This window comes from Sus scrofa, chromosome 5 (genome assembly GCF_000003025.6).
Source record: "Sus scrofa isolate TJ Tabasco breed Duroc chromosome 5, Sscrofa11.1, whole genome shotgun sequence".
NCBI lineage: Eukaryota > Metazoa > Chordata > Mammalia > Artiodactyla > Suidae > Sus > Sus scrofa.
Genome location: NC_010447.5, coordinates 83,184,696 through 83,204,610, shown reverse-complemented (window position 1 = coordinate 83,204,610; position 19,915 = coordinate 83,184,696). Strand labels below are relative to the sequence as shown.

The following is a 19,915-nucleotide window of genomic DNA, read 5'->3' as shown; positions in this document are numbered from 1 at the left end:
TTCTGCTCTAGCTACTCCAGGAAAGCCCAGTTCATGCTCACCACCTTCTATCCCCAGCTATTGTCTTGGGGGGGGGGTTATTTTAAAGATATCTTTGAATAGCTTTCTTCTGCCATGGTGTTTAAAAACCCCAATTTCTCACTTTTAAAGAATTTTTTAAAAGAATTTCCCTCACTTTTACCTTAGTCTCCGAGGTCTTCAGGAGTTGTTGATGACACTGCTATCTGCCTGAGAGCTTCTCCAAAGCATTTCATGCACATCTTCTTTTATAAGCCTCCTAACAATCCTATGAGGTCAATAAGATGGTGATGATTCCATTTTAAAACTCTCGAAAAATAAGGCTCAGGATGGTGAGTGATTTGCAGAAGGTCACACAGCTGATAAGCCACAGGGCCAGGATTTAGGCATCCCTAGTACAAACCCCAGCTCCTTTCCCCAAGCCAGACAGCCTCCCCTCACTCCCTTTTCCCTTCCTTTCCCCTCATTTTTCAATAAATTAATCACTTTCACCTTGTTCTTCTCTTTCTCTACCATTTCCACATTTCATTTAAATTGTGGTGCCACAAGCTGGTTGCTGACAACTGCCATTTCATTCCCATAGAGTGTTTATGCCTGAATTTTTACAGCTTTGTTTTTATCCACCCGGAGCACTGTACCCATCTGGGTTTAATTCGTAGTCATTGCATGCAGAGCCTAGATTCCATGCGAATGCAAAGTTCGCAAAGTGTAATCCGATTAGTGCTGCAGACTGGAGATGTGTGGGAGGTAAAAGCTCTATTATGAAAAACCTCTGGGCCAAAGTCTTCTTTCGTGAACAACTTTTAAGGTAATCACATGAAATAAAGCCAAGAGCCACAGGGAAGGCAATCGGCTTAGACTAGGAAGTCTAATTTAAGGACTAAATCATTGAACTTGGATGAGTGATAGATGCTGGTGAAGCATACTTAACCTTGAATTGAAAAGCAAAAAGACAAAAATGTTAAGAGGCAAACTGGTTGCTCAAATTCTTGGGGTTTTTTTTTGGGGGGGGCGGGGAGAAGAAAAGAAAGTAGTAATTGCCAGTGTTCACTGTGTTCCAGTCACCGTTCTGGAGAGTTTATGTACATATTGATCAGTTAATTGTCACAACCTTATGAATTAAGCATCATTTTCATACCCATTTTACATAGAAGAAATTGAGGCATAACAAAGTTAAATAACTTGCCCAAGGTCACACTGCTCATAGTTACAGAGCCAGGGCTTGGATCTAGGCACCCTGGCTTCAGAGTTCATGTTCTCAACCACAGTGTGATATTGCCTCTCTGAAGCTCATCACATCACTATATTTTTAAAGTATCTTTAAGGAGATGATGGAGGTGGGGAGGAGGGACCAGGAGGGTGAAGGATGAGGGCAATGGGAACCTTTTCTCTTTTTAAGTCTTTGGGCCAGTCTAAGCTATTATTCTTCTCTGGCTGCATGACCCGGGGTAGACTCTTTACTTCTGTGTGTGTATATGTGGTGGGGACAGGTCCTCTTGGAGAGGAGGATTTTAAAGAAGCTGGAGGATTCTTTCCAGTTTGAACTTTCAGGGACTCTGGAAAAAGGATGGCCACCACCAACCAAGCAGAGTTGGAGGTGAGGGTACGGTTGTGATGGGGCTGAAACAATGCTGAGGATAAAAGGTGGTAAAAGAGGAGTTTACTCTTATTTTTCATTTTGATTGGTTACATAAAAAATAATCTCCTCAGCTGGGATTTTCACTAAAAAGGATAAATTGCTTTGTAAATAATTTTGACTCCAAGAATAGCTCAAATTTCCTGTGTTTTCAGTTAGTAGACTTAGAAGGTATTAAAGATTTTTGTCCCTAGAGAAATGTATTTCTTCTATAGCCTTTAATCAACTACTTTGATGAGGGTGATCTCTAAGACTGAGTCCAAAATCTGTATCTTGGTCCCGGCTTTATTCACTGACTGTGTAATTTGGGCTGGATAATCACCCCCGACCCCCCACCATAAGTGTCTCTTGTGGTGTTTAAATGAGAATGGTACCTGGTCAGTCTACTTCACAGAGATGCTATTTGAGATGTGCTCTTGGAACAAACATTTTTCCAGCGGTACAGATACCTGAGGGAGTTTGATCACTTAAAAGTCTATTGTGGTATTTGCTCCTTCTAGTGTTTGGCTATGAGGGAGTGAGAATCCAGTCACTTAGAAGCCAGATGTTTTCATCAGCAGAAGTTGGAGGGAACAGGGAGGTAGCCAGGGAGAAACCGTGGCTCGAAAACCACTTTGGGGACAGCATTGTTTTCCTTGGCTTGGCATCATCATGTGCTCTGGCCGGAGTGACGTATGTGTGTTATGATGCCCCAGCACCATGAGAATCATGGTATCAGCTTGAAATGAAAAGCGACATGAAAGCTAAAGAGAATGCCATCTGCTGAGAGGCTACTTGGGGAAGATGTGAGAGACAGGAAACAAACTGACATTGAGCTCTCGTGTACAGTCCCCCCTCTAGAATGTGCTATCAGCCCCCCACCCAGAGGCAAGTACAACTCCAGCTATTCCCTGACCTCAGATGGGGATATTTTCCAAGCACACAATGAGTTTCTGGTACCTGCAGGATGGAAGAAGTCAAGGTCTTGGCTGCTTTGCTTAAGGGAGTGTCAGCTTTCTTCCCAGAGCCTTCCAGCCTTGCTTATGACTCCTTTGTCATTCACTGACATGTGGGTAGATACATGACTTACAGCTGCCGTACCTTTGGCAAAAACATCAAAGTCCCTTGGTGAGATCCCAAAAACATGGAGTCATGGCTGTCATCTTTCCATCTCTCCAGGGAGGTGGGATAGGGCTATTTCATCATTTTATGAGTGCAGTGAGAATGCCAGGAGTGTGGGGGTCATAACTACAGCTCTGTGGAGACTTCCCTCCTGTGTTTTGAGGCAATGCTGACATGCTGTACCCTTTGGTCTTGCCTTTCATGTACCACAGGATCGATAAACAAATAAGCAGGTTTCGGAGATGGTTACCTAAGAAGCCAATGAGGCTGGACAAGGAGACACTGCCAGACCTGGAGGAGAATGACTGCTACACTGCCCCTTTCAGCCAGCAAAGGATCCATCAGTGAGTGTTTCCTGTGAAAGCCTTTGTCTTACTCAGGATGTGCAGCTGTGATAGAGCCCTCTCCTGTGCGTCTTTGATTCCTTGACCTGTGGAAGTATCATCATAGTGCCTTCCTCCCCTGGCCATCCTGTGAGTGTTCATGTCCCTTTTATATTAGTCAGAGTAAGCAAACTGCTCTAACAGACAATCCCCACGTTCCCAGTGGTGTAGCACAAGAGAACGCTCATTCATAGGCATGTTGGGTGGTTCGGAGACCCAGGCTCCTTCTGCCTTGTGGCTCTGCCAAAGCCCAGAACCCCCTTCAGGCTCATCTGCCTGGATCCAGCAGGTAGGGAGGCTGGTCTACACCTTCCCCTATCAAAAAGAGGGGTTATGGGTTTTCTGTTTCTTTTTTAAATCTCAAATCATCTCTCAGCTTCCCTTCCTTCAGCACCTCACCAAATTGCCCTAGGAAATGCCACATTACCTAGCAGCTGGCTTCCTGGCTCATCCATCAGCCTCTGAACAGCAATTTATCACTTTTTACATGTGTGGTGATGGGGGCGAAGGGGTGTTCTCTAAGTAATTGAGCCTTTGAGGAGTTGCAAAAGTGATAAAGAATTGACTCAGAAGCTGCTTAAATGACTACAAATCATAGCCAGATGGTTGGGTTGGTGGCAGGAGAGGACCATGGCAGAGACTGAACAACTAGGCAAAGCCAGCCCCTTCAAAGAGGGATAAATCAGGTCAGTACCGTCTCGCTCTTGGCCAGACTTCCGGAATTCCTGGCTCTCCCTGCTCCAGCCATAGTGACAGCCTCAATAAAAATGCCTTACCTGAGGGAAGGAAGGGGGTGACAGATTTTTTTTTTTAAAATATGTTGACGATTTTGCAAAAAAAGAAAATAAACAATGGCAGTTGTCAAGTTGCAAGGAGCGCAAGGTGGGGGCACATTTCAGCAACAGAGAATCAGTTAAAGCCCGTGGACATCTAGGGGGCGAAGGAGAGAAGAAAAATCAAAGAATAGCTGCTGTGCATCAAAATGTATAATGTGTACTGCAAGAGAAGCAGCTCAGTCAGCCTCTGAAATAGCCAAACTCTGGATTCCCACAGGTTAGATTGCTGCCAAACAAGTCACATTATGTGAACGCTTAGCTTAAAAGGGTTATTGAGGAAGACGTGAAACTCACAGCCCAGCCTCAAAATCCTAGTACAATCCTCCATGGGAAATGAGAACTGAGCAGGATTTCATGTTAACTCAGAGATCAGGACCTAGGATGTTGTCTTCAAAGATGAAGACAGATGAAAGCTGATGTGTTCTCACTCTCAATTTAAACCCTCACCATGCTGTACTGTTCATATTGAAGTTTCTTATACAAGTGGTGGTTTGTTTTTAAATCCTTCTGGAGTTGAGTCTGATTTACCTGCAGGTTTTCACTTTGCATCTCAGCTGCCTGAGAGAGTGCCTAGCACAGTGTAGGAGAGTCTCAACAATTTTGGATGGATGAATGGATGGGTGGGTGGGTAGATGGAACAATCAGTGAAATATATGGTGTGTGCCTGGGGTTTGTTTCACTTCAAAGGGATACAGGTAAAGTGGAAGAGTGCTAGTTATGTTTCCTAATGTTCTGGCTTTAGAACAGAGTTTTTCAGCAGAATTCTCAAAATCAGGAGCACCTGGGCACCCATCCGGGTCTCCAGCGACTAAAACTGAGAATCGCATATATACAAGTATCTCCAATTGTATAATAAATGAGGGATGATAGCATGTAGGATAGAGGGATCCGGCCATTTCTCACATAGGTTTGTGCAACTTTTTTGACATGTTTGGGCATTCACTCAGTAAATAATGGATTCATTCAACAGTCACTAATTTGATGCCTATGTCTTGCCAGACACTGTCTGGGTACAGAGGATATGAAGATAAATAATACAGTCTCAGAGTTTCCCTGGTGGCATGGTGGGTTAAGGATCTAGCGTTGTCAGTACTGTGGCTTGGCTGCTGTTATGGCTTTGATTTCTGGCCTGGGAACTTCTACATGCTGTGGGTGTGCCAAAAAAAAAAAAAAAAAAAATTACGCAGTCTTGGCCACACCTAGTATACAGAGTAGACCATTTAAAATAATTGTAAACGGTCTGCTGGAGGTGACTTTAAAGAGAGCTCCATCTTCCAGGAAGGGAGGTGGGTAGCAGATGAGGGTGGATCACAAGAAGAAAATGCTTGAGGTGAGGTGGGCCTTAAAGGATAACACTTGCCCAGGTAGGTAAGGGGTTCCCATCCCCCAAAGAGAGACTGACATGTCTATAAAAGTATAAAGATGTGACGCAGAATGAGTTAAAACCACAAGTAGTTTTCTGTATTTGGGAGTCGGGCGTGAGAAGACCTGGCATTATGGTTTGCCAAAGAGAGTGATCAGTGGCAGATGAGCTTTCAAAACAGGAGAGGTAAGGAGGAAAAAGCAGAGGGACAGTTGGGATGAAGCAGACTTAAGAAACCTAAGAAGCTGACCTCAGTGGAACCAAGAGAATGGTGTAGGCTGTTCAATTGTTCTGTTGGGAGATGGAAAATTAAACAAATGCCTTGAATGTTTGGGGCAGCAGGGAGTTCTTTCTCTTTGCAAATTGTCACGCCACATGGATAACATCCCTTTAATGAACGTATAAAAGTAAGACTGGAAGAACACTGGCTGTCAAGTTGGAAATAGTTATTTGGTACAATTAGGAACAGATTTCCCTAAGGATGGTTTGGGGGTGATTTTAATGGGTTTAGAGTAATCAGAAGTAGCCAGTTAATGAGGTCTGGGAGTTATAATATGATCTCCTGGTTTTCCAAATGCAATCGAAAATCTCGTGCGACTTCTCGGTTTTGCCAGAATGTTTGATATTGTGTTAGTCTAGGAATGAAAAAGGATTATAGAAATTTAAGAGTGTGTGTGTGTGTCTGTCTCTGTGTGTGTGTCTGTGTACATGAATATAGGAGAAAAAGAAAACAACTGGAAGTGTTATATAGAAATGACCAAAGTTGAAAAGATCCTTGAAAATTCTTTGCTCTCAGAACAAAATCCAGAATCCTAGGTTGACCCACTAGCTCCTGCTTCTGTCCCTGTTGCTGGCTTAGGCCATACTGATCTGCTTTGATCTCATTAACTCAATGTGCCCCCTTGTCTCCTGTCTAGACATGCTCTTCCCTCTGCCTAGATACCCTTTCCCTTAGGCTCCCTTCTTCCAGGTTGTATCAAAGACATTTCCTCCAGAAAACCTCCATAATGTCAAGCTCCACCCCAGATTCTGGGTAAAGTGCATCTTTTATGTCTTGGTAATATTTGCTTCCTATCATAGCCCTAGATTAATAGTATCATCCATTTTCAGCTCCTTGAAAGATTATGTTGTATCACCATTTTTGAATCCCATAGTTGGTACTTAATAATGATTTATTAAATGGGAAGTTAAATGAATAGATAGGAATGAAAATAGGAGAATCATGAGAAAAGAGTAAAAATGATATGGGGGTCCCGTTGTGGCTCAGTGGGTTAAGAACTCGACATAGTATCCATGAGGATGTAGGTTTGATCCTTGGCCTTGATCAGTGGATTAAGGATTCATCATTGCCTCAAGCTACAGCTTAGGTCACAGATGCAGCTCAGATCCAGCATTGCTGTGTGGTTGTGGTGGTGGCATAGGCCTGCAGCTGCAGCTCCAATTGGACCCCAGCCTAGGAACATCCATAGGCCACAAGTGTGGCCCTAAAAAGAAAGAAAAAAGAAAAAGTTGATGTGAAGTTAGCTCACTGCATACTCATCTCAAACCAAACTGAATATTTTCTTCTCAAATGTGGTCCATTGCTGTTGTCTCTTATTCAGTAAATGGCACTGATATTTGTCCAGTGTCTGAAACCAGAGTCTGGAAGCTCTTCTAGACACCTCCATCACCTCTGCTTCCTGCATCTAATACATATCCAAAGACTGATAATTTTGTATCTCAAGTGTCTCTTTAATTCAGTCATCTCTGCCACTATGATCGCACTTCTAATCCAGAAATAATATAACAGATCCCCGGGCTCCACTCTTGCCTACCTCCAATCCACCCTCTTAAGGGCATACAGAATGATGTTTTAAAAATGCACGTCTAATCATGTCACTTCACTCTGTCTAAAAACCTTAGGAAAATGTGAAAATTATTGAGAATGACCTGCAAGACCTTCAGTGGCCTGACTGTGCTGCCAGTTCTGTTTCAGTATCATCTGCCTTCACAGCTTCTACCCCCTCACTTCTTATGATCCAGACACACACCTCCTCTCTTAGCTCTCTGGATTTATTCTGCCTCAGGACATTTGCACATGCTGTTTCCTCCCCTAGAATTCTCTTCCCTTTCCCTCCCCCTTCTCTGAGTTTATTCTTAGTCATCCTTTAAAATTCACCTACAGAGACTCCTCCCAGGAGGCCCTCTTCCCATCCTTCCAAAGGCCAGGTCTCTTTGCCCTGTTCTCTTTAGCAGTATGTTTGCCATGTAACATTTTTCATGTTTGAGGTTTTATAATTATGTGGATATTACTTGATTCATGGCAAACTCTTCAGGTAAACTTTAAAGTCCATGAGGCATAGGCCATGTCTGTTTCTACCTACAGTTATAATTCCAATACTTAACGTGATGTCTGATGTACAATAGATGCCTCATACTTGTCTCTTAAATGAATGAAGTAAGGATAAAAGTAATAAAAATAGCATAGAATAATCTAATTATAGTTTTGTACTTTGAACTGCCTTGTACAAAAGAATGGAAAGTTGAGAATCGATGTTAAAAAAGAAAAAAAAAGAGCTTAGCTTTCTTGTTCCTAGTGAGTTCAAACAAATATCCATGTTTGGGAAGCAACAAAAGCAGACATGTGGGTACACATCTCTCTAAATCAACATATAATGTTGTCATTTTATATGGTATCACCAAAAGGGGGTCTACAGATGGGAAAACTTTTACCAGATGTTGTTTGTAAAACTTTGATCCTCACAACCACCTGATGAGAGAGGATGTATTATCACCATTTTACAGGTGAGAAGACCAAGGCACAAAGAGGTTTAAGGAATCTGCAGTAGGTCACATAGCTAGGCTAGTCCACCTGCCCGAACAACCCATGCATATCAGAGTTTAACACTGTGGAAGTCTGCCTGGTGTTCACATAATGGTCTAGTGCAGGTCACCACAGGGAGGGAGGGACATTGTCACTGCTCCATAAAGACATTCTGGTACCCAGGCTACTTCTGTCTAGGAACTCTGCCATCCCCTAGATACCTTGCATCTGGTTTACTGAAAGGAAAAGAGAGATGAGTGCTTTTGTAGGAAGTTTTTATGAAGAGTTTCAGAAGCAGGGAACAGCACTTTCATGCACATTTCAGGGACCAGAGCTTGTGATCGTATAGTTACCCCTCACTTGCAAGAGGCTAAGATAGGGAGTTCCCATCGTGGCGCAGTGGTTAATGAATCCAACTAGGAACCATGAGGTTGTGGGTTCGGTCCCTGCCCTTGCTCAGTGGGTTAAGGATCCGGCGTTGCCGTGAACTGTGGTGTAGGTTGCAGATGCGGCTCGGATCCTGCGTTGCTGTGGCTCTGGCGTAGGCTAGTGGCTGCAGATCCGATTCGACCCCTAGCCTGGGAACCTCCATATGCCGTGGGAGCGGCCCAAAGAAATAGCAAAAAAAAAAAAAAGACAAAAAAAACAAACAAAAGAGACATAAAAAGAGGCTAAGATAACTAACTACTTGTGTGCCCAGGAGGAAAAAGGAAATAAGTCTGCTGAACAACTAAACGAGATGGAGCAGGAATTCAGATTTAGACAGAGGCACCAGATCCCATGCTTTCAACGTCATGTTCCTCTGCAGGATCTCAACCTCGGCATGGTTGACATTTAGGGCTGAATAACTGTGATAACTGAATAACTGTTGGGGGAGCTGTTTGGTGCACTGCAGGATGGTTACTAGCACCCATGGCCTCTATCCAATAGACATTAAGCGCAATTTCCTGCCCCCCGCCCTTAGTCATAATGATCAAAAATGTCTCCAGACATTGGCAGATTTCCCTTTTGGGTGCTAGCAGGGTAGGGGCAAAATTGACCCCTCTCCCTCCTTGAGAACTATTTCTCTACTGTCTTATCACACAACACCCTTCAGGCAGGCCCACCCACTCTCTGAGATAAATTAAACTCCAGTCGAATCTGATGACTATGACAGACAAGTCCATTTGGGAATTAATTTATTCCTCTTCTCCTTGCCTGTGAATGTTGGCTTTGCTTCAGTAGCACTGCCCTTTGTTCTTGAAATGGCATCAACCATAATACCCTGGAGGCAATTCCTTTCTAAGGTCAATACTCATAATGAAGGATTTCGGCTGGGAGACAGAGAAAAGGAAATGCGGAAAAGAGTCATGTCACTTTTTATAATATATATATATATAGTGTATTCTTTCAACAAACGGATCAGTGCTGAATTGCCTTTCAGAAAAATGTTTGTGTTAGATACAGAGAAAAATGTTCCTTTCTGAATTTTTCAATTTCTATCATTGCCATCATTTTCTTTTTAGGAAAAGCCATAAACAGTGAGGTGAAATTAAATATTGACCACTTCCTAATGGGCGAATCTGAAATGTATGTTTGCTGTGTGTGCTTCTGTTTAAGTAAATATTCATCCATTCACATGCTCCAGACCCATTGCTGTTCTGGGTGCTTGGAGCCAACAGTGAACAAACAGGCATTCATACCCTCCTGGATCTTCCATTTGAGCTGGTTGGAGGTAACCGACACTAAATGATGAGCCAGTGGTTCTCAATCTGGGCAGTGATTTGGCAATGTCTGGGACATTTTGGTTGTCCCAACTCAGGGTAGGGAGTGCTACTGGTACCAAAGGGGTGGAGGGCAGGGATGCTGCTCAACACCCTTCAGTGCACAGGTGGCCATCCCACCCCAGCAAAGAATTATCCAGGTCTGAAGGTGAGTAGTGCTGAGGCAAACATTTTTTAAAGTCAGTTGTAGGAGTTCCCTGGTGACTCAGTGGGTTAAGGATCTGGTGTTGTCCCTGCTGTGGCTCTGGTTATTGCTGCGGTGTGCATTCAGTCCCTGGCCCGAGAACTTCTGGCTGCCTTGGGTATGGCCAAAAATAATAATAATAATAATAATACATAACAAAAGGTCAGTTGTAAAGCATGTTAGAAAGTGATAAATGCCATGGAAATAGAGAAGTGGGGAGAAGGGAGTGAAGAATGCTGGCATGAAGAAAGGATGCAGGTTGCATGTTTAAAAGGTAGTGTTTCTATTCATCAAGTTAGATCTCAGATAGGAGGTATGATTGATGAAAACCTTGCAGGATATAAAAGGAGGCAGAGAGAGTTCCCAGTAGGAGGGTGTGTTTGGGAAAGAGTAAGATCTTTGTGGCTGGAGCAGAAATGACAAGGAGACAAAATGGGAAGTAGAGGTGAGTGATGAGTAAGAGGGAGGTTGATTATATACAGCTTTGTGGGCCATATAAAGACTTTGGCTTTACAGATGAATGATGTGGTCTAACTGAACTCTTGAAAGTATCATTCTGACTGTTCTCATAAGAACAGACTGCAGGGAGCAAGGGTAGCAGCAGGAACCAGCTAAGAGGCAAATGTGACCATTCCAGTGAGAGATGATGTGGGGTTTTTTTGGTTTTTTTCATTTGTTTTTGTTTTTTTTGTTTTGTTTTTTTTGTTTTTTGTTTTTGTTTTTGTTTTTGTTTTTTTTGCTTTTTAGGGCTGCACCTCCAGCATATGGAGGTTCCCAGGCTAGGGGTCTAATCAGAGCTGCAGCTGACAGCCTATGCCACAGCCACAGCAACTCAGGATCTGAGCCATGTCTGTGACCTACACCACAGCTAACGGCAACGCTGGATCCTTAACCCACTGAGCGAGGCCAGGGATTGAACCCACAACCTCATGGTTACTAGTCGAATTCGTTTCCTATGCTCCACAAGGGGAACTCCTCAGATCATGTATTTGTATTTATGTAGAATTAAGTCTCTAGCTTTTAAAAATCTACAATGAAAATTGGAGTTCCTGCTGTGGTGCAGTGGGTTAAGAACCTGACTGCAACAGCTTGGGTTACTGTGGAGATGTGGGTTCCATCCCCAGCTGTGCATGATGGGTTAAGGATCCAACATTGCCACAGCTTTGGTGTAGGTCCCATCTGCAGCGTGGATATGGCCCAGGAATTTCCATATGCCACAGGTATGTCCAAAACAAAACAGAAAACTGCAATGAAAATAAATACCACATATAACTCAGCATCAGTCCATTTCCTTGCAAAGCTTAGTTGCACACGAAGCATTTTAATCTGTGTCCTGTACATATATGAAGTAGAGAGTGTATGTTATTTTATTATTTTTATTTCGTTCAGCTTGAAATTACGCCTGGTTTGCTGACTTATTTTTTGTCTCAGTTCTGCAGACTGATAGACTATCTTCCCTATCTATGAAATTCAGTTTATCAGGACTAATGCCTGATGCCCAGATATTTAATCCATGCATCAGACATTTTAATGTCACATGTCATATGTGCATATATGTCTAAAAAGACCACTGGACATGAAAGTGGCTTACATGCCTTTTTCCCACTTCTAGACTGTGAGCTTGGAACTCATGTAAAGGTCTAGGGAATAACAAGATAACACAGCTGTTGGTGCCAAGAAGGCACTAACCAGGGAAATCTGGCTGCTGGGCCAGCAAGAGCTGGTAAGGACAGGAGAAAGTTGCTGAAGGGGAGTGGGAGTTTCTTTGTAACCTTCCTTTGATTACCCCCTCGTCATGTGAAACTTCCTCAACCAAACACGCCAGCAGACCATGGCAGTGAGATGTGGACAGGAGTGGTCAGCCCAAAGGCAGGCTCCAAGTAGTGGTGGCAACCATTGTAGTAATGCTTATGCCCACTGATGACAGTGCCCGTCGTTACCAAACAATCGTGTAGTCCAGAATTTTACCATAAATGCATTACAACTAGGAGGGTACAGTCAGTATGATGAAGGTCAGAGAGGCGGAGTAGCCTGCTCAGTGTCCCTGCAGTCAGTGGCAGATTGGTGAATAGAAGTGCGTTTTCTTCACAGGGCTGCCACCTCAGCTCTGTGCCACACAAATGAGGCCGAGGTACAGTCTTGCAGTCACATTACACTAGCATGAGCCTGTGGAGGTAAAGATATCAGATTGCCTTTGGAGTTTATTGTTGAAGCATTTATGGAGGGGTAAAAAGACAAGGAAACTAAAATGGTAAAATATAAATAAATATTCAAAACAAGGCGGATATCTTAGAGTAGACATTCAAGTTCAGAAAAAAGATGGGTTCAGATGCGCAGACCTCACTGGCCTGTGGTGGTTGACAATGAGCCAACACATTGGGCCCTAAGCCTAGTGAGAAGAGCAGCAGAAGAAATCTGCTCCCTGGTCCGTTAGAGATGCTGTGCTTTTCCTAGCACTTTCCTAGCATTTGTAAGAAATAAAGTTCTTGCACAAGGAAGGGGGTCTCTGAATGATCCAATCAACAGTATCCTTAACATCTCCTAATAGCAGACCCCTTCTAGGGCTTTTCCAGGGCTGTTAAACCCATCACTGTGGTTCTGGAGAATGAATTGCTTGTGGTGTAACCTTCTGCAGGGGTTTAGACACGTCTTCAGCAGAAGGCTATTGTCTGTCCTACGCTAACCTCACTGCGACTCTTTGCTATTAGAACTGCACTCCACAAATATGAAAGGTAAGAATGGATTAAAAAAACAAACAGCTTCACCCTCCATTTGAACATACATTCGTGTTTGAAAACCAGTAAAAGCCAATTGGTCAATGCCTGATGCCATTTGGCCATTTAATGTGGTATTGCCAGAACAGGACCTCCAGGCTGCTTGCCAGCCATGGTTGTGTGGGTCCTTGAGGATCTGACCCCACAGAGAGCTCTCCTGCACCAGCCAGCTGAGGGCCCAAGCCTGTCGGCATTAGGGGCAGTCATTTTGTTGAAGCCTTGGTTCAGAAAATCCCTCCCAAACTCAGTTCCAGGGAAGGTAATTCAGTACAAGAGTAGGGAGTTTACTGGAGGAATAATGATAGTTAATATTTACATAGTGCTTATGCCGTTCCAAGTACTTCCCAGTCATAAATTCCTTTCGCCCTGTGAATAAGGTAGAGTCATTATCCCCAGTTTTTATAGAGGAGGAAATGGAGGCACCGAGAGGTTACAAAACTTGCCCAAGGTCACACAGTTGGTAAATGGTAGGACCCCACATTCTTGGAGTCTCAGGCCCCACATTCTGGCCCCAGCCTTATCCATTTAACATTATGTATTGGTTTTCTGTAACTGCTGTAAAACAAAAACAAAAACAAAAAAACATGAATTCCACAGCTTAAAACAATGCAAATTTATTATCTCATGGTTCTATAGGTTAGAAGTCCAACGAGGGTCCCATGGGCTAAAATCAAAGTGCAGAAGGGGCCGAAGTCTTTCCTTTTTACATGTATTTGTCAGTAATGGGTGCATATTTGTTTTCTAAACCCTGTCAGCATAGCTATCTAAAGGTACTGATTTTTCTAGCATATGCCTTTTACTGCATTTTTCTTTTTAGTGTTTGGAGTTTTTGCATTGTTTTCATTGATCTGAAATCTTGAGAGAGCCCTTTAGGCAAAGAGAGACTGAGATTGATTTTGGTCCGATTAATGTTCTTTCAGCAGCCCCGGGACTTACAGCCATCCCAGAACACTTGTTGTATTACAGACACTTATTCTGCATTAGGATCTTCAATATGCACTTTGTTGGTATTGATCCATAGAGTCACAGAAAACCCATCTCTGTCCGGGCAAGTTGCAGGTAAAATGAGCTACATAGCCTGAGATTTGTGCTTATTAAAGATGATGTGGCTCCTTCTAGGTAGCATATAACTTAATGACTTCAATTTAAGGCACAAAGAGGTCATGTGGGAAAGGTGTACCTTTGAGTTTCTGGAGATCCAGTGGTTTGTTAGCTGTGTTCGTGAGTCGTCGTGGGCCCACCTTTGAATGAACCCCTTGGAAATCTTTTATTGCCATTTATCCTTCTGTAAATAGTTTCTTTTTTTAATTCATCAACTTATTCATTCAGCAGATGCTTTTAACATGTTATTATGTGCCAAATATTGTACTATAGTAGAGCAATATATATGCTACTATGTGTTGATATGTATATGCATGTGTATATGTATACATTTACAATTTTAACTTGAACAAGGTAAAGTTGATGGGAAGGAGGCTGTTTTACTCATCAAAGTGGTAAAAGGCAACTTAGAGCACCTGTAGGAAAAGGGAAGATTTGCCCAATTTAGGTACAAGAAATAAGGAAGGGTTAACTTAAAGGGGATGGCAGGGAACCAGGACCCCCCCTCTGTGTATGTGTGTGATGCAGTGACATTGTGCATGACATCATGTGGAACAGCAGTGGTCAGAGGGAACTAGAAGGTCAGAAGGAGAGGAGACAGTCATGCCTGGTGGGCCCCCCATGCCGGGCTCTGTGCTCCATATTCTTCTTCATTGGGTCCTTTGACTTTGTAACAACACTGCAACATAATTTGATTATCCTCACTTTGCAGAGATGGAACCCAAGTTCAGAGAAGTTAAATCGTTTACCCAGTGAAATAGTTTATTTGGTAACAGACATGCTTTAGGGTTTAAAATCCTGCCGATTTCAAACCCCTGCTCCTTCCATGATACCATAGAACACTTGCTGAGCACTCTTTAGACATCAGGTTACCCATGAGACTAGCACATAGTGTTGTGATCTCCATTTAGAGATGGAGAAGTGGGACAGAGAGGGTAAGTCAGTTATCTGAGTCACACAGCGGGCAGGAGCCTGTCCTGAACTGTCAGATTCCATGGGCTCAGTCTTACCTACTCTGCTGACACGCTCACGCAGTGCCTCTCATTTATCTTCATTAGGATTTGGGGATGAAAGACAATAGATTCATCTCTTTGAAATCACTAGTCTTGAATCTAAGGGGAGAGTGGGCCTGCCGGTAACAACTGTAAGGCCTGAGGCAAGAGTACAAAGGAAGCCTGGAGACCATGAGTCTAAATAATTAAAATCAATACATCATGTTAACAATTGAGTGCAACACAGTCTCTCCTCCTACCTTGACAAACGCACCTGCCTGAAGACCTGGAAGTGCATGTTTTTGGGATCCTCAGAGGTCCATTCCACTGCTGGAGAGTGAGAAAGGGCCCCCGCCTCCCCCAAGTGCCCCAAGACCTGCCCTCTTCTCTTACCCACAGCCCCAGCCCATGCGACGGGCCTCAGACTCATAGACACGGACACCCCATCCCTCCCCCCGGGGGCCCTCCACACCCCTGCTTGGCCATTGTCAGTTACAGAGGTGTCTTCCAGAGGACAGACCCAAATAGAGGCCCACAAAGACCTAAAAGTGGGCCTTGGGCTTTGGGGGAAGGCTCTGGTAGGCACACGCCCTTGGCCTCACTGACAGCCCATGCTCTGAGGAGCAGTTCAGGTCAGGGAGACTCACTTAGGAGCCCTGTAAGGTCCAGGGCCTAGGAAGGGCACTTCTTACATCTAAGAGTGGCACTAGGGAGGGGACAGGAGTTAAACCTGTGGCCTTTGTGAACAGTACTTTATTAAAAGGACCACTGATTGAGGACTATGTCTTAGAAGTGTCTTTATCCCTGGGGAGGAGCCCCATTCTTCCCATTTCCTCCTTTCCTCACGGCATCCATACCCTCCCTTTTGTGTTTCCCGCTCCTGACTAATGCTCTCACATGACACATGGACCATCCTCACCATCCACCACCACCACCAGATCCTTTGGGTCCTAGATCCTCCTCTCCAATCTCACTGTCACTGCCTTGGTTGAACTGGCCACCGACTCTTGCCTGAACTGTCTCCTCACTTCCTCCATATTTCCCCACTTTCAAATCTGTTCACTGCATGTAGATCACAGGTCATGGCCAGGCTCCTACCACGAGCCCATACAGTGCTTTTGAACAGTTCCCTTCCTCCAGGAATCCACAGCCCACAGATGGGCAAGCAGAGCCTGGGCTGGGTTTCTCCCTTTCCTCCACTCCTTAGCCAGGCACCTTCAGCCATGAAGGATGTGCACTGCCACGTGTGGTAGCATTGCTGCCTGGCTTAATAGCTTTCAGAGATTCCTGAGATCTTTGGTGTCAAGTTCAAACTCCTTGGCATGGCACATAAAGCAGTTTTTCCAGCTTCTCCCCTCTTGCAGCCTTCTGGCCCGGACAGGCTGGATGATCTCCAACATGGCAGCAGGGATAACCCAAATACCCCCATGGCTGCTGCTCCCTCCACCCCCCAAGGTGAGCTCTCCTTCCCTTACTCTGGGGAGAGCCTGTTCTTCCCTCAGGAGCAAGCCAGATGCTGCTGTCTTTACGGGAGAGACATCTTAGTCTCATGTAGATGCATTAGACTCCTGGGCCTTTGTAAATACTTTGATTATGGCACTGATTATACACAATTATTTGTCTCCATCCATGTCTGTGTGTTGCACAAAACTCAATGCAGCAGCCAAGGTAATTAGAAGGAAGTTCCAGTCTTTACTTGAGTCTCTCAAAGGACACAGAGAGAAGCCAAGTGCATGACGTGGTCCTCAGCAACCACGTCATCCTCCTTCCTTCCCACTCTCCTGTACTCAGATGCCTTCCTCCTCCACCCCAGCCTGCACAGCTTTTCTTTCCTCTGCCTTTATTGTTCCTCTCCTCCCCCACAGGCCTCATGCCCTCCCTCATGAGATCTAACAGAGCTTCTCCACTTGGAAAAGAATATCCATCTTTTTTCAGGAGAGGGTAGCTTAAGCCATAAATTATGGGATGGTCTTTGTTGAGTTAGAAACTGTGCCAGTCAGTCTATGCTATGGTCTGCTGCAGTAACAGACAGCCCTCTTATCTCAGTGGCTGGCTTATCTCTTACTCATGTAACACCTTAGTGAGGGGTCAGCTGAGGCCCTGCTTCCCATGTCTCCTTTCTTATGAGATCTTGGCTGAAGAAGCAACCTGTACCAGGGCAAGCTGTCTCATGGCAGAGAGAAAAAGTAAATGCAGAGCCACATACTGGCTCTAAAAATTTCTGTTCAAATGTAGCACATTATTGTTTCTGCTCATATTCCATTGGCCAATCATGTCTCAAAGCCAAGCATGGAAATGTGTTGGGAAATTATACTTCTCCTCAGGGAGGGGAGCTGCAAGTCCCTGATAATGGGTAGGGATAGAATCCTTACAGAGAAAATCAGCCAATTTGGAATAATAATGCAGTCTACCCAGGAATACCCCGTATTCTCTCTCTCTCTCTCTTTGTCCCGCCACATTTATATAACACATTAGTCTATGATCTCTTTCAGGGCTTGGATGACGTCTTATATTGTTTTGCTTTAGAAACCTTCTATATATTTTTATGAAAGGAAATTTCCATGCAAGTTAGCAAAGAGTTGGGCAGAAGAGCGAAAAACTCTGTACGATAGAAATCAGACTTGTGATTAGAATATTTCAAAATTCAAATTCGAGAGATGTCTTTTTTCTTTTGTTAATTGAAGTATGGTTGATTTAGAGTATTATATTAGTTTCAGGGGTACATTAGAGTGGTTCATGGTTTTTGCAGCTTATATACTCCATTGAAAGTTATTACAAAACAATGGCTTCAAATCCCTGTGCTAGCCACTATATCCTTGAGGCTTATCTATCTTATACATAGTAGAGCATTTTTATACCATAGTAATATTCCTTTCAGATTAGCAAATAGGATATAGGTATATGGCTTTCGATGGGGTATGTGAATTCTGAGAGGGAGTCAGTCTCTTAGTCCAAAATGTTTCTTTTCTACTTCCCTGCACCACTCATTTCCATTCAGGAAAACTGAAACTCAGCTGTTTTTTTAACAGAGTTAATATGGGGAATTAATTAGATAGGTATTAGGGAACTAACATGTCACAAAGGGAACATTGAGGCAATACAGATAATAACTTCAGAAAGCGAAGCAGCCACTGCCCCCAAGGGCTAGGGGAGCAGAAGGGAGAGGGTAGGGTTATCAGAGTTTTTAGATCAAAGGAGGGGCTCCCTGGAGCTGAGCCTTAGACCTCTAAGGAGGAGATGCTGCCCTGCTCGTACCTCTGGGGTATAGGGCAATGCACTGTGTCTAGTTTGGGATTTTTTTTAAAGATGGAAACTGGAACCAACTGCCCTTAGGAGTTTGAAGAATCACTATTAGGATAACATTGACCAGAACAACAGGCAAAGAGGGAAGGCAGAGTCTCTTTACTTCTGTTTTTTCCCCTTTCTGGTCCCCCTCGAGTGCCTCCTACTAGCAGAAAGCCAGATGCAAAGTAGAATGATAGTTGGCAGAGTCCCTGCTTCTGTGTCATAGAGGAGAATATGGAAGAGGGAAGTTAAGTGATAACTTTAAAAAACAGTACATTACCTAATTCCTGGAATTTTAGAGTGTGAACTTTAATCCTTTGCCTAAAGTCATCACATTTAAAATTAAAAATGTCCCTGGGAAAGATGACAATTTTAATGTTATTCTTCATTTGTACCTCATTATAAATAATCTTTTTTAGAGAGTTAAATATATAATATTTTCTAGAGTATTAAATATATAATCTTTTCTATCCATTCCTTAGGTTGCTTCCTTGAGTTGGCTATTGTAATAGTGCTGCAATGAATATTGGGGTGCATACATCTTTTTGATTTATGGTATTTTGTAGATAGATGCCCAGGAGTGGGATTGCTGGATCATGTGATAGTTCTATTTTTAGTTCATTTTTGTTTTCAGCCTTTTTTTGGGGGGAGCTGCACTTGCAGCTTATGGAAGTTTCCAGTTCCCAAGGCTAGGGGTCAAATCATAGCTGCAGCTGCCAGCCTGCACCACAACCACAGCAACACAGGATCTGAGCCACATCTGCAACCTATACCACAGCTCACAGCAACATCAGATCCTTAACCTACTGAGCGAGTCCAGGGATCGAACCCACATCCTCATGGATACTAACTGGGTTTGTAATTCCCTGAGCCACAATGGGAACTCTCTATTTTTAGTTTTCTGAGGAACCTCCATACTATTTTTCATAGCGGTTGTGCCAGTTAACATCCCCACCAGCAGTGTAGGAGGGTTCCCTGTTCTCTGCACAGTCTCCAGGATTTGTAGTTCATAGACTTATTAATGATGGCCATGCTGACCAGCGTGAGGTGTTACTTCATTGCAGTTTTGATTTACGTTTCTCTCATAATGCATGATGTCGAGCATCTTTTCATGTGTTTTTTGGCCAGCTCTCTGTCTTCTTTGGAGAAATGCCAATTTACATCATCTGACCATTTTTTTTTAATTGGGTTGTCTTTTTTTTAATGTAAAGCTGCATGAGATATTTATACATTTTGGAGGTTAATCCCTTGTGGGTCATCATTTGCAAAGAGTTTTCTCCCATTCTGTGGGTTGTCTTTTCATTTTGTTTATGATTTTATTTGTTGTGCAAAAGCTTTAAGTTTAATTAGGTCCCATTTTTTTGTTTGTTTTTATATCTATATATATATATTGTTTTTCTACTGTACAGCATGCTGACCCAGTTACACTTAGATGTATACATTCTTTTTTCTCACATTACATGTTCCATCATAAGTTACTAGACAGAGTTCCCAGTGCTACATAGCAGGATCCACTGCTAATCCATCCTGAAGGCAACAGTGTGCATCTACTTAGCCCAAGCTCCCAATCCCTCCCACTCCCTCCCCTTCGCCCTTGGCAACCACAAGTCTATTCTCCAAGTCCAGGATTTTTTTTTTCTGTGGAAAGTTTCCTTTGTGCCATATAGTATATTCCA

The 19,915-nt window shown here is 43.4% G+C and overlaps 1 protein-coding gene across 8 annotated transcripts in view; it reads left to right on the top strand.

Moving 5' to 3' along the window:
- The window catches only part of ANO4 (anoctamin 4), a 437,454-nt gene that overhangs the window by 284,913 nt on the left and 132,626 nt on the right, over positions 1-19,915 (top strand). For all 8 annotated transcript variants that reach the window (XM_021092699.1, XM_021092697.1, XM_021092698.1 and 5 more), the window contains one exon: positions 2,968-3,099. In XM_021092699.1, the coding sequence (XP_020948358.1) occupies positions 2,968-3,099 (132 nt within the window). The remainder of the gene's footprint in view (positions 1-2,967; positions 3,100-19,915) is intronic.